Source organism: Lolium rigidum, chromosome 4 (assembly GCF_022539505.1).
Source record: "Lolium rigidum isolate FL_2022 chromosome 4, APGP_CSIRO_Lrig_0.1, whole genome shotgun sequence".
Lineage (NCBI taxonomy): Eukaryota > Viridiplantae > Streptophyta > Magnoliopsida > Poales > Poaceae > Lolium > Lolium rigidum.
In genome coordinates, this window is record NC_061511.1 from 112,060,914 (window position 1) to 112,076,174 (window position 15,261).

General features: G+C 47.5%; 1 protein-coding gene across 1 annotated transcript; it reads left to right on the forward strand.

The window, feature by feature from the left end:
- The first annotated feature begins 256 nt into the window (after window positions 1–256).
- On the forward strand, window positions 257–14,558 carry LOC124650473 (translin). Its single transcript, XM_047189995.1, has 7 exons — window positions 257–637; window positions 730–826; window positions 905–1,020; window positions 1,120–1,164; window positions 1,486–1,511; window positions 13,920–14,055; window positions 14,215–14,558. Exons 1-7 carry the CDS (start codon window positions 274–276, stop codon window positions 14,313–14,315), a joined length of 885 nt encoding a protein of 294 aa, XP_047045951.1. The 5' UTR covers window positions 257–273; the 3' UTR covers window positions 14,316–14,558.
- The last annotated feature ends 703 nt before the right edge of the window (window positions 14,559–15,261 follow it).

The window sequence follows — 15,261 nt, forward strand, 5'->3', positions numbered from 1 at the left end:
TCCTGATGCGATCCCAGACGGAGTTATGGCTTAAAGCGTTGGATAGGAGCACCCGCACCCCGGGGCACCGATTTTTAACGCATACCCCTCGTCATGCCGGGCTAGCGTTGGGTATTTCGGCTTTGAAGAATCAGGACCTTCACGGCCTGGTCCAGCTTACGCTTTCGTGGCTGGCCCGAAGGCACATGGCATCCTCTCGGCGGCCTCTCCAGGCTCCAGCTTCCACAACACGACCCCCTAAAATCCCCCAAAACCCACTGCTCCGCGTCCGCGATGAGACCCGCAGCAACAGCGGTAGCAGCCACCGCCGCCGCGCTCCGAGCCGCGTTCTTCGCTCCTCCCGTCGCCGCCTCCCGTCTCCTCCCTCCTCGCCGTGTCCTCCTTCTCCCCCTGCACTGCCTCTCCTCCTCCTCCTCCTCCTCCTCCTCAGCCGTTCCGCCTTGCGCGCCCCCCTCCGACTCCCAGCCGCCGCCGTTGCCTGCCCTCATGGACGCGCAGTTCGAGTCCTTCCGCGCGCAGCTCGACGGTTCCTCCGCCCTCCGAGACCGCATCCGCGCCGTCGTTTCTGAGGTCGAGTCAGCCTCCCGGGCCGCCACCGCTGCGCTCCTCCTCGTCCACCAGCCAGTCCCCCTTTCAGGTTCCATTTCTCTTCGGATTTTGGCTCTTCCTTGCGATTTGCCTCCTGGCTTGACGCGGGGCTATCTCCTCTCCTCTCTTCTCTTCGTGCAGATGTGCTCGGCAAGGCCAAGCTACAGGTGGAGGTGATCAAGGTGCTCTACTCTCAGCTCGCGGAGATCCTGAAAGAGTGCCCCGGTCAGTACTACAGGTGATTACATGGCTTCACTACGCGCCTTTCCAGGTTGCAGAGGTTGGAAACTGCTCATGTATTGGCTTACTGGCTTAGGTACCATGGGGACTGGAGGACTGAGACACAGACCGTGGTGTCGATGCTGGCGTTCACTTACTGGCTTGAGACTGGCGGCCTCCTCACACACGCCGAGGCTCAGGAGAAGCTAGGATGTACGTCAAGGCTCTGCCAACTGTTGGATTAGTTGTGGCTTACAGTGTCAGTGTGTTCGCCTACGGAGCTAAATGTGCTATGCCCCTCTTCTTTTGCAGTGAGCTCTGGAGAGTTTGGCCTGGACGTTGAAGACTACCTGACTGGTTTGTCATCTGCATCCCCGTGTTTTATCCTATTTGCTTTGTGGATTGAATGTCATTTATCGATCTAAATCTCACACTTCTTAAATATTTTGCTCAAGAACGGTTTACGGGGAGTATATATTTGACTCTCCTTTTGATTGAAAGATGCTTATTATCTGGCACAGATAAGCTATTTTTCATCCTATAGCATTGACATGAGAACTTTTGCAGCTCTTTTTCTAAACAACTAAGTTGCTTGAAGGTTTACCATGTTTTTGTTTTTCTGTAACGTTGTGTACAAATGACATTGCTTATTCACATGATGACTTGTTTGTGTTGCAGGGCTGTGCTTCATGTCGAATGATTTTGTAAGTTCCCCATCAACTACCTACTTGATTTTGACTACATGCACAATTTTTTTTTGCACTATTAGTTTATCTTTGTCGTCATGTGCTGTTGGTATGTATGTGGTTAATACACCAATATACAGTGTTATAAATAAGCCACAATCAATATCTCTTTGTTAAGAAAATACCACTTATAATCTTCATATCAATATCCAAGGATTAAAACAAACCATATTGAAAAATTAATTGTTATGTTATAATTTGAGTCTAAGTATCTTTTTGATGTACTTGCGAAGAAATTTTGTTTTGCAAGGTAGATGCATGACATGTACCTACCCTTTTCAATTCCACACTCTTCACATTTATTTATGTGGAGCATAAAATGTCAGTCATACAGTAGAGTTATAAAGCCATTAAGGATGACCACCAACTATTTAGAATAAGAACATTCAATATTCTTCCATTTCTAAAAGGGGTTTGCAGAATACATGCACACCATTTTTAGCAGACACTCTAATCTCGATATCATTACCCTCGTGCTTTTTGCATAGGGAACATTATGATACTTGACTGCTTTATTGCACTAAAATTTCTGCAAGAAGTCGTCGCCCTGCTCCTCCAGACATAGGTTTGTACTGAACCTGTGTCTTGGCAGAAATGGTCAGTCCTCATAGTTGGCACCAAAGTCATAAGGGCTGTTTCATGATTCTGCTGCGTGTTTGGCATTCTAACAGAAGTATTTAGCAAGACCTTGTGTGGTATCTACATAGGTGCGCACCGTCATATAAAATCTTTTTTTTTGCTAAACAAACTCATAATTTATGTACATGTGCAGTCTCAGTGCAATGGCATCAGCTGTATATAAAACACGCCAACTAGGCAAAATGCTGATATGGAAGCCTAAGTTAAGGATGAAAGTGATAAATAAGTACTTCATGGTAATCTTGATATGGCTCTTACAAGTTAAGCTTTTTTACTCGCAAAGCATATTAAACGGGAGCTTCTTAAGATACAATACTTTGATCAAAGCCACTAGAAGTATCTGAACACGTATATGCCTACTAGCTAAATCCCCGTGCCTTGCTACAGATAGATAGAGAGATGTATATAAGTATTAATCAAAGGGTTGTTTATAATTCTGTTACGCGAATTACGAGTGCGCATCTTATGCCTGCCTTCCTCAGACCCTCCCCCCTATTTAGCAACCACCAGGAAGCCCTTTGATTCTCTTCACCAAGCCTTTACTTCTCAATCCCTACTCTTTAAGCTCTGTCTTTGTGCAGTTATCTTCTCGAATCCTGGTTAGTTTTCCGTTACCAAATAGGACGAATGGAAGCGCATTAAGTGCATCATTGTAAACAATCAAATAACATATACAGTAAGTGATTGATCTAAAATTGCCAAGATATATCAGAGTGACCAAGACGATATACGCATGAAGCTAGGTAAGGAATCCCATTAAATTGTGCAATCCATCCAAAAGAACCTACATGGGCAGCAAGCTGGGATTGACTTAAGCTCGTCGGAAGCCCATATCCTATTATTAAGCAACACGTGGGCATCTTTGGATATTTACACTCTAAAGAACCGTACATCTGTAACTTTCATTTTGGCTAATCTCCAGTGAACCCACACTTGATCAATACTATTTCACCAATGGGTAAAGAAGTCAAGATCCTGTTCCTGGATCATTGGTGACCACACACGGAATCTAATTGCAGAACTTTGTTCGTGTACTGAACCCCTGATAGGAGGCAATTGCACGCAGAGCCTGAACACCATTTAACTGCATGCTCAGAGCCCGTGGGCGGTGTTGCCTTACTGACTGCTGCCACTTCGCGGAGGAGGGAAGGTTGGGAAGTGACAGATGAAGGACAAGAAGATGGCGCAGGTGCACCATCGACCGAGGGCAGAGATACGGTGGTGTTGTCTGATGGTGGAGACACATCAGGGAAGCTTCTGGCCAACATAGGCAGTGGTGGCCCCAGCAGACTGGAGGTGGAGGGGTTGTGCTGCAGTTTGAAGGGGTGGTTGTTGCCTGCTGGTTTGCAGCAGGGACGGTGGCCGGAGAGGCCAGTGATGGAGATCTGGTGAGTTTCTACTTGACACTGGAAACATGGCTATGGACGCGTAGCTGTCGAGACTTTTGGTCTGGAGGCCTGGATTGGCGGTGGTGCTCGTCGAGGGTTGATGGTGTCTGCCAGTGGTGGAGCAAGACACTCACGTAGCCTGGGCAAAGGCTATATGAAGCATTGGCAGCCAGCTTTTGCCCCATAAAAATCAATGCTAATCACTGGTGTTACAATAATTCTGTACCGGGTGTTTTGAGAAAATACCCTGGCGGTTGTATTAATCCCTCTCGTCTTTTTCTTATTTAATTAAAACAAATAATATTTTCTGGTCTGTTTTAATTTTCAAAAATGTTTTCTTGCTTTAATAAAATAAAAGTAGGCAAAAGTCTGACAAAGTTTTGGCCCAAAACCAGCCATGGCACAACCTTTGGCCTATTTAAAGGGCACCCTATCATTCTTCCTCCACAAACCCTAGGGCTCAAATCACCTACTTTTTCCAGATCTGAGATCCTCTCTTTTTTTCCCCCTTGCACCCTATGATTCGTGCTCCACAAACCTGAGTGCCCAAATCAAAGGGTAAAAAGGAGAGGAATGATATGGTGCCTTTTAAATAGGCCAAAGGCAGGTGGGCCTGGGTTAGTTTTGGGCAAAAACTGTGTCAGGCGTTTGCCTACTTCTATTTTATTAAAGCGAGAAAACATTTTGAGGAAAATATTATTTGTTTTGATTAAATAAGAAAAAGATGAGAGGGCATAATAAAACTGCCAGGATATTTCTGCAAAAAAAATTAGGATTTTGGCTAAATAATTTTAGGTTTGAAAATATGCATGATGTCATGATGCACAAAATAAAAACAACAATAGAATCTAATATGGAATATTTTCCTGGACGCTACAAGAGTGATAAGAGCTTTATCTGATGTTACGCTGCATGCTCCTGTGTGGTCGATCCTTTGGAAACCAATTTGAATAGAATTCCTGCAATACTCCTTGTTTAGTGCATGGTGCATGAAATAATTGCTTTGTGTAAATACTTCCGTGTAAGAAAGGGTCGAGTGTTTCCTTTTATTCCATGTGCATAGCCCAATCCCAGATCCTCCTGTTTGTGTATCCAGTATCCTTCTGGAGCAAATACAAGGAGACAAGGCATACAAGCTTCGAGCTTCCTCCTAACCATAATTGTTTCCCGATCTCTTGGTAGTCATGGTCCCTGTTGTTAGAGTAATCCTTGCTCAGGAGTTAGCTAGTACCTTCTAGTAGCACTGTAGGTGCTGGTATGTTCTAGTATGTTCTAGGAGTACATTTCATATGTAAGTCTTAGCCAGTAGAACACTATGGATAACTCTAGTAGCAGATAGCTATAAAAGGATAGCAGTAGAAAGTTCTAGAAGGCTTTAGAAACAAGGTTCAAAAAAGCGTTGAGCGCTAAGCGAGCGGTGAGGCTCTGTCTAGAGGAACTACTGCTTAAGCGAGCTTAAGCGCGCTTAAGCGTGCAGGGCAAAACAGACATATGTAAGCCTAAAATAGAAAATATTGAATAACCTCACGTAGATGCCTCTTGCTTCTTAGGTCGTAGCCAAACACATTGATCCCCTCCAAAAAGCCCAATAACCTCACACAATGCAAATAAATCGATCTCCTCCAAAAAGCCCAATAACCTCACACTACAAATAAATCGATCCCCTCCTACATCGCAGCCTCCCAGGTCCCAGGTCATAGCCGCCCCTCACGCACACCCGCCTCTCTCACTTTGATCCCCTCGATCTGGACTGGAAGGGGACGAGGGAAACGAGCTGCTGGAGGAAGGGGACCCTGTCTAGGTGGCCTTGAGGAAGATCTACAGGACGTCGCGGAAGAAGAGCTTGACCAGTGGCGTGGAGGAGCTCCAATGGTGCTTCTGCCTCGACATGGGAGTGGAATTGGGATGAGTACGGGATTCCTTACCCTAACCCTCTTGCTTCTACCTGAGAGCCTGCCTCCACAACTCCTCCTCGCTTTTCCTCTCGCTCAGGCCGAAAGCTGAGCGGAAGGGCTCCGCTTAGCTCTAATCTATGCTTAAGCGTACGCTCAGGAACGCTTTTTTGAACCATGTTTAGAAATCTACATGTTGTACCTAGCTTGTATCCTATAAATAGCACTATGCAATACAAGCTGCATGAAGCTTTTGGCAGCATCGTACTTCTTCCCACACACTACACTACCTGTGAACTAGCAAGGCTAACAATTGGTATCAGAGCCTTGGTGAAGTTAGGATCCTGAGAGATGTCGGCTCCAGTTCAAGGTGTTGCTGGCAGTCCGCCTCGCCAGCCGCAGCGCCGTTCCCCTTCCTTACCACCAAGACGATCGCGCCACCGTGATGCAGGAAGGCGCGAGGTTGTGGTCGAGCGAGTCGCGAAGGATGTCGGCAGTGGCAGTTACCCGATGCTGACGCGGACGAACTACACCGAATGGAGCCTCCTCATGAAGGTGAAGCTGCAGGCTCGGGGCATCTGGGATGCAATTGAGCTCGGTGCCGACGACTATCTGGAAGATCGAATGGCGCTGGAGGCCATCTTGCAAGCGGTGCCACCAGAAATGATGGCTGGACTAGCTGTCAAGCGGACAGCGTTGGAGGCGTGGGAGGCGATTCGAGCCATGCGCGTCGATTCAGACCGCGTGCGGAAGGGCAAGATGCAACAGCTAAAGAAGGAATTTGAGATGATCTCATTCCGCGACGAGGAGTCTGTTGATGATTTCGCGCTATGCCTTACGAACCTCGTCACAAGCCTCGCCACGCTCGGAGCACCTATCAACGAAACTCAAGTCGTCGAGAAGTTTTTGCAGGTTGTGCCGCCAAGGAAGTTACTGGTATGTCATTGGAGGAAGTTACTGGTCGGCTGAAGGCAACTGAGGATCGCCTTGAGCTGCATGAGCCAGCGCGTGAGCAGGGCAAGCTCCTACTCACCGAGGAGCAATGGCTAGAGAGGATGAAGGGGCGCCAAGGAGGCAGCTCCTCCAGGCCTGCACGCGGCAGCGGACAACGATGACGACGGCCACCACGTAAGAAGGTTGGAGAAGGCAACGACGATCGTGCCGGCTAGGGACGGCCCGCGAGATGACACATGCCGCAACTGCGGCCGTCGTGGCCATTGTGCCAAGGCCCCGGAGAAACAGGGCACACCTGGCTGAAGCAGAGGAAGATGATGAGGAGCCTGTACTCCTCATGGCGCAGTCCTGCACCACTCCTGCCCTGCCATGATGGTGCAGCAAAGCACTACTCCAGCTCCAGCCATGCCGGTGGAGAAAAGTGATGCTCCAGCTGGTGCGCAGCAGAATGTTGCTCCAGCCCCGGCCATTGTGGTTCAAGATAGCACCATCACAGCTCCAGAGCATGTCCCTCTTCACATCGACGAGCCGAAGGCAAAAGCTTACCTTGGGACGAGCAGCGACGACGAGCGAATCGAGGGCTGGTACCTCGACACCGGCGCTACAAATCACATGACGGGCCATTGGGACGCCTTTGCTGAAATTGACCGTACAATCACCGGCACTATCAAATTCGGCGACAGCTCAGTCGTGGAAATGAAGGGCATGGGCACCATCATCTTTGCAGGCAGAAATGGTGAACACAAGGCTCTCAGCGGCGTCTACTACATCCCACGCCTGAAGAACTCGATCATCAGCATTGGTCAACTTGACGAGAGCGACGCATGCGTGCTGATCAGGAGAGGTGTGCTTCGCATATGGGATCAGCAAGGACGACTCCTTGTTCGGGTCACACGCTGCCGGAATCGCCTCTATCTCCTCCATCTTGAGATTAATTTGTCTCTCTGCCCTCCACGATGATAATGCTTGGCGCTGACATGAGCGATTTGGGCATCTCAACTTTGATGCTTTGGAGAAGATGGGACGCCTCGCCATGGCACGTGGGCTGCCACGGCTCGAACACGTGGAGCAGTTCTGCGACACATGCGTCATCACGAAGCATCGCCGCAGCCCGTTCCCTCGGCAAGCAAGGTATCGTGCACATGAGCCACTTGAGCTTGTCCACGGCGACCTCTGCGGTCCCATTTCGCCGGCGACACCTGGAGGCCGGCGCTACTTCTTGCTGTTGGTGGATGACGCCACTCGCTAGGCGCTACTTCTTGCTGTTGGTGGATGACGCCACTTGCTACATGTGGGTGATGCTCCTGGCAGCCAAGAATGATGCAGCAGATGCCATCAAAAGAGTTCAGGCAGCATCGGAAGCTCAAAGCGGATGCAAACTGCGTGTGTTCCGCACGGACAACGGCGGTGAGTTCACTTCAACAGATTTTGCAGCCTACTGTGCTGATGACGGAATCGAGCTTCTCTGCGCCATATGCCCCACAGCAGAATGGCGTCGTCGAGAGGCGGAACCAAACAGTGGTGGCAATGGCACGTTCTTTGCTGAAACAAAGGAGTATGCCAGCTGAATTTTGGGGGGAGGCGGTCAGCACTGTTGTCTTCCTCCTAAACCGAGATCCCACCAAAGCCCTCACAGGAAAGACGCCTTACGAGGCGTGGCATGGCCGCAAGCCGGCTGTCCACTACCTTTGCACCTTTGGGTGCTTGGCATATGTCAAGGAACAGGGGAACCTACGCAAGCTCGATGACCGCAGCTCTCCCGCTGTCTTCATTGGCTATGAGGATGGAGTAAAGGCATACAGACTGCTGGACCCAGCCACAAGGCGTGTTCGCATCGCTCGTGACGTTATCTTTGATGAAGAGCGAGGTTGGGATTGGGCAGCAGATGGCGGCGAAATCCCCAGCAACAACTTTGATGTGGAATATATCAGCTGTCATGCCACAAGAGTGCCTAGCCAGGTGTCCAGTTCAGCTGGGGACAGATCTCTGTCTTCGAGACGTGGGGCTCAAGGTGCCTGAACCAACGCCCCACTAACCCCTCCATCAGCTCCAGCAATTTCGTCACACCACTAGCAGATGATGATGTTCGACTGGATGCTGTGCATGGAGACACACCGGTTCGCTATCGCAGGGTCGAAAACCTGATTGGAGACGAACCGCCTGGGCTCGCACTGCGCAACCTCGACTCTGAGCTACACTTGGCCAGCACGGGGGAGCCGTGCTCATTCGCAGAAGCTGAGCGCGACAAGGCATGGCAGGCAGCCATGCGCGAGGAAATTGAAGCAGTGGAGCGAAACAACACATGGGAGCTTGTTGACCTGCCACACGGGCATCAACCAATAGGCCTCAAATGGGTTTATAAGTTGAAGAAAAATGAAGCCGGCGAAGTAATCAAACACAAAGCACGGTTGGTCACTCGTGGCTTCGTCCAGCAAGCAGGCATAGACTTTGATGAAGTCTTTGCTCCCGTCGCTCGCATGGAATCAATCCGGCTGCTGCTTGCTTTGGCTGCCCAGGAGGGGTGGCCCGTCCACCACATGGACGTAAAATCAGCCTTCCTCAATGGAGAACTGAAGGAGAAGGTCTATGTGAAGCAGCCACCGGGTTTCGTCGTCACCGAAGAAGAAGGAAAAGTCCTACGGCTATGCAAGGCCCTCTATGGTTTGCGGCAAGCTCCGCGGGCATGGAATGCGAAGCTCGACTCCACGCTCAAAGAAATGGGCTTCAAGCAGAGCGAGCACGAGCATGCAATCTACCGGCGCATCACGGGTGACACAATCTTGCTCATTGGAGTATATGTGGATGATCTGATCATCACAGGTTCGTCCAATGGAGCAATTGAGAGTTTCAAGGCCGAGATGAAGACAAAATTCCAGATGAGTGACCTTGGATTGTTGTCATTCTATCTTGGAATTGAAGTCCAACAGCATGGCGATGGCATCAGCATATGTCAAGCACACTATGCCTCACGCATCCTGCAGCTGGGCGGAATGGAAGGATGCAATCCAGCGCAGACCCCAATGGAGGAGCGGCTTAAGCTTAGCCGTGAAAGTACAACAAAAGAGGTGGACGCTACAAAGTACCGACAAATCGTTGGCAGCCTACACTACCTCGTCCACACCAGGCCAGACCTGCATTTGCTGTTGGGTTCGTCAGTCGTTTCATGGAACGACCCACGGAGGAGCACATGATGGCGGTGAAGAGAATTCTTCGCTACGTCGCTGGCACGACCCACTATGGTCTTCACTACCGACGGAAGACAAAGGATGCACATCTAATTGGTTACAGCGACAGTGACCTAGCCGGTGACATTGACACTAGGAAGAGCACGAGCGGCAATCTGTTCTTCCTCGGCAACTGCTTGGTGAGTTGGCAATCTCTCAAGCAAAGGGTGGTTGCTCTGTCTTCATGCGAGGCAGAGTATGTCGCAGCCACAACTGCAGCAACTCAAGGAATTTGGCTGGCTCGACTTCTTGGAGAACGTTAAGGAAGAAAAGCCGAGACAGTTGAGCTAATGGTGGACAACAAGTGTGCCTTGGCATTAGCCAAAAATCCAGTCTTCCATGAGCGCAGCAAACATATCGATATTCGGTATCACTTCATCAGAGGCTGCTTGGAAGATGGAAGCATCAACGCCAGCTTCGTCAATACTTCAGATCAGCTCGCTGATATTTTGACAAAATCACTTGGGCGAGTGAAGTTTCAGGAGCTAAGAGCTAGAATTGGAATGGTCCAAATCAAGTCAAGCATGAAGAGCAAGGATTAGGGGGAGAATTGTTAGAGTAATCCTTGCTCAGGAGTTAGCTAGTACCTTCTAGTAGTACTATAGGTGCTGGTATGTTCTAGTATGTTCTAGGAGTACATTTCATATGTAAGTCTTAGCCAGTAGAACACTCTGGATAACTCTAGTAGCAGATAGCTATAAAAGGATAGCAGTAGAAAGCTCTAGAAGGCTTTAGAAATCTACATGTTGTACCTAGCTTGTATCCTATAAATAGCACTATGCAATACAAGCTGCATGAAGCTTTTGGCAGCATCACACAACAGACGTCTTCCCACACACTACACTACCTGTGAACTAGCAAGGCTAACACCTGTTTCATCTCTTTGGAATCGTGTACAAATTTTCATGTTTCCTTTGGCTCGAAGACATAGTACGTCAACTTGAACAGCAAGGACATACTATCTTTGAAGGAGCTTTCCTTTTCCTTTCTGGCTTGACTTCGTTTTTCTACCTTCCAGGTCCCTTGACTGCTTCCATGATCCATCACAAACTGATGATATGCATGTACGATACCTCCTCCATGCTCTCTCCGAATGGAAGGACCAAATTAGAGCCTGTCTGATGCTGTGGCCCAGTGTATTAGCCAAATTTAGAACATGTCATGGAAGCTTTGCAAGGGTTGCTCACTACCCACCTTTTTATTCTCTTCTTTGTTACATAGAACTGAGGAGGCTTTGCAAGGGTTAGCGCCATGACCGCCCTGTCTTTTGACACAGATCGTCCACTGCACCAAGCTCTGCGGCGCATGCTACTGTTCTAGGATAATCTTTGGCCCTCCTCTTCTGTGCTTGGCTGCTTGTGTGCCACTACTTTTCCTCCGTCTGCGTGCATCACTATGGCCTCTACCGCCACTTAGCTCAGCTCTGCTACTGCTGCTGTTTCCTTTTCTTTTTTCCCTTTTCGTGCTGCAGCACCTCTGCCACCACTGCTTCTTGCTGTTTTACTATTGTATACTTTGTAGCACCTGGTGTGTTGAGTAATACGGGCAGTAACTCGATACCAAGTTAACAACAGAAATCGTAGACGTTGTGACTTTTAAAATTCCCAATAGCTCGTGCTGCATCATGGCCTAAACCATATATGATGAAGGCCACAGTCCTTGACTTTGCTGGAAAAGTTCTAATATTCTTCACCACTCCATAAGGATCAGAGACTTGATGAAGCACACTCTCCGTGATAGAATAGGGGACCCGATGAATGGTGGAGCAAGATATTAATTTGTGACATCTTGGCAACAAAATCCATGGTGGTCGGTTTGTGAACCTTGATTTACAACAGGATAACTACGTGCTGAAGAGAGCAAGGTGTTGTGGCTGCAAGCTATTCGATAGAAACAGGTTTATCTGATAGAACAATTTTGAGAAAATAGATTGATTCTTCTTGCGTATCTGAAAATGAGATACATGACATCCTTTATATAGCGGATGCTCAAGCCCTTAAGCTTTTCTAACACGACATGAAATCCTGACAAATTGGACTCCTTCCATCCTAGATTGCCTAATACAATACTTTAGCCTAAAGTATCCCCTGATTTCCTGGATTTGGACTCCCTGCTGTTAGTCCTTATATAGTGCATCAAGAATGCAATGCAATATCTACATGATGAAAAGTTGGTGATACTAAATTAAGAAAGATAAGGTATTGTCAAGTGACCTGCTCTAAAGTCTATTCTGGTTTCAAGGTATGTTTAAGATCCAAAAAAGTTTGGTACGATCTCAAAGATGCAACCATCAGATGTAAGCCTTGATCTAAACCTGTAATTTTATTACACACTATCAAGAAACCCTTGCTTTTCTAGGGAATAATTAAAAGCATACTATATGTTTACACAACTAATTACTTCACTAAATTGAGTTTCTGCTGGGGTATCTACAAAACTCATGTTAGATCAGGATGACTCCAGAATAGAATAAAAAGGTGGGTAGTGAGCAATCACAAATTAATCTGAGTTGTTCATGCCAAAACAGGCTGCTGGTATGACCCGAAGGTGAACACGCTTACCACCAACTTGTTTCTTTCTAGGTGTAAAGTGTAAAACTAGAAGGTTGAAGAACCATAATGAATACATTAGAATATGGAGATTGATTTCATGATTTTTGCGGGTCAGATGAACCTGCATTATATATATATTCCCTCTGTTTGAAGGCTGAAGAGCCAAAGCTAGTACATTAGAATATGGAGATTGATTTCAACATTTTATTCGTGCTCAGGTTGAACCCACACTGTAAAGTATGGACTTTTTTTTTTTTTTTTTTTTTTGAGAAACACTGAGTACAGCATGGGCTGTGCTCCGGTGTCCCCCCCTGCGAACGGCGTTCAGTTGGTAAACGTGTGTTTGGTTCGTGACCAGAAAATATGGATGATCCCATCCAAAAAGCCGAATATTTCTGAGAAAGGCTGGACCATATGATCCGTGAATTTCATGACTAATCTCACTAGCCGCCTGAGAATCCATGGCCGTCGACGCGACTCCGACACCTGCCACCGTCGTATGTGTGGCTCCCCAGCTTAGCGGCGGCCACCATGTCACGGCGAGCGGTGGGCTTGCTTTTCCACGTGGCTCCCCAGCTCGACATCGGCGGCCTCCAGGGCGCGGTAAGCGGCGGGCTTGATTTTCAACGTGGCTCCCTAGCTCGGCGGCGGCGGCCTCCATGGCGTGGCGAGCAACGAGCTTGCTACGTCTGCGCCACACCCAGTCGACATAAATGGCCTCGCTAAATATGTGCGGGTAGTGACCTTGCTAGGCACGGGTAGGCTACCGCCCGCTAGGTCCGGCCTCCACCACAAAGGGAAAAGGACTCGTTAATTACATATTAACCGGTGTGTTAATGGCATATTTATCTTTTTCTATTAATCGTTAAGTAAACATATTTTATCCCATCCCATCTTGTACATGCTTGCCCATGAACCAAACACACATGTTAAGTCAACCCACGAAGGGGTATCAGCAGATCCTAGCCGTCTAAATAGAATAAAGTTTAGAGGGGGGGGGGGACACCGGAGCAATAGCCGTACAGCATAGGCATGCAGACACATGCACGACTAACACACACACAACAACAGACTGGAGTTGCGCAGCTTCAAGATTGAGGAAGTCATCACAGGTGCACCTCCCACTGACAAATATTCCTGCCTTAATGAGACACACAAGGAGTCAGACCTAGGGTATAATCCTTGGTGGGCTGTAGTACAGCCACCCTTCTAACCATCCAACCACAACAGTTATTTACACTTGAGCTAGTCCAGTGGACTATAGTACTTCATGAATGATTCATGTACAAGTAGTGTCAAGCATATGAACCTGAGGTGGACTATAGTTTGTAGCACACTTAATGGGTGGACTAGACTGTGCCGGCATATCTGCAAAGTTACAAACTTTATGTAAAAACACTAGATGCGCTTCTAGTTATTCAGAAAGAATTCCAGTCATTTACATCCAGTGAGTGGTATAGTGATTGCTTGCTGAGTTTTCTGTAACCTAGATAGACATGTAGTGAATGTAATTACAGTTCTGTTTAAGCAGTGAGTTGTATTATCGACTACTTGTTGAATCTTCTACATACTTTATATGTGATGAATATAATCCTAATGTTCAACAGTCAATACTGACGTGAAGGACTGCCTGCTGAGTTTTCTACAGCCCAAATGTGTAGTGAATGCTCTATAGGGAAGGACTGGTATTAATGGTTGCTTTCTGAATTGTGTACAGCCCAGATATGTAGTGAATCGGGTCACTTCTGGAGACTATGACTGTCCCAGGAAGGTGCTAAGCTTTCTGACTGATCTGCATGCTTCATTTAGGATGCTGAATCTGCGCAATGATTTCTTGCGTAAGAAATTTGATGGTGAGTTCCTCGACTAATTCACCAGACAAGGTTTTGTATTAGCACCACCTTGATAACTTTGGCAGTGTTATTTCAGCTTACTTTGATATTTTTGTCATGCTTTGTTCTTGTAAGTTGTTAATCACACTTTGTTCTTGCCTTTTGAACTTCTATTTGCAGGGATGAAGTATGATTTAAGAAGGGTAGAGGAGGTATTTTATGATGTGAAGATACGTGGACTTGTGCCTGGGGAGTCAAAACAAGAAGTTGCCCAGTCATAGAATGTGAGCCATGCCTAGCGACCTAGCGTTTAGTTGGCAGTCGATAGAATGTGTGTTCTCTTGACTATCATGGAAGTCTACGTTGGAAGGTTGGTTCTAAAAGAAAGTTTATGCTCGCGTTAAGGTCCTGCCTTTTTAGTAACCCATCTCAAATGATTTACAGTTCCATGGGGGAACAGGATCATGACTGAACTTACGCTGTGATAATGACTTGTAGCTGGCATTAACATTCCATGTTTTCTACTTCGTGCTGCTGTATGCCTTGGAGGTCTAAAAATGCGACGTTGTGTAACACTTCTGTGCTTAAGTTTAAGAAGGGGGGCACACTAGATAGCTGTTACACTGATCGGCCTGGAATTGCGAGTCACCACTGCGCCTCTTTCTTGGCCAGGAGCGATAGCACAGCCTAGTTTAACTTAGGCAACCCCTATCAAATCGACGTAGGTGGGCCCCGTAAAAAACTGACCATATTCAGTTTTTACGGGTTAGGAATACAGGTACTGCTATTTCTCACGTGATCTCGGCTCGTAAAAACAGGGTTTTAGACTGATATTTCAGATCGAACATGACCAATACAAAACATGTGATGCCATAGTTCATAGTTTTTACATCAAATCGTTACGATTATTGAGCATACTTGGGCTACACAACAATAATAATTTGATGAGAAGATGAACACACATAGTTTGCACATCAACAATGGTAGAAAACTTACATAGTCCTCTGGCATGGATCCACTAGAGGGATTATCCACCACTTGGTCCATTGCAGATTTGCAGCACTCCAACGAGAACAACATGGCTTAATCGTGTCCCACCGGCCTTGAGGAGAGCGGTACGATTGATCTGCCAAACTTTTCGTCCGAGGCTTGAGCTTGTGATATTGATCTTGATGCGGGGTGGCTTTCGGACACCACCGCCTCAAGACCGTCAAATGCAGCCCCGCC

What these genes read in the sequence shown, in the direction of transcription:
- LOC124650473 (XM_047189995.1), top strand. Translation starts at nt 274, where the DNA reads ATGAGACCCGCAGCAACAGCGGTAGCAGCCACCGCCGCCGCGCTCCGA. An exon ending in TGCCCCGGTCAGTACTACAG is followed by an intron (nt 827 to 904) that starts GTGATTACATGG and finishes TTACTGGCTTAG; the next exon opens with GTACCATGGGGACTGGAGGA. An exon ending in CTTGCGTAAGAAATTTGATG is followed by an intron (nt 14,056 to 14,214) that starts GTGAGTTCCTCG and finishes TTCTATTTGCAG; the next exon opens with GGATGAAGTATGATTTAAGA.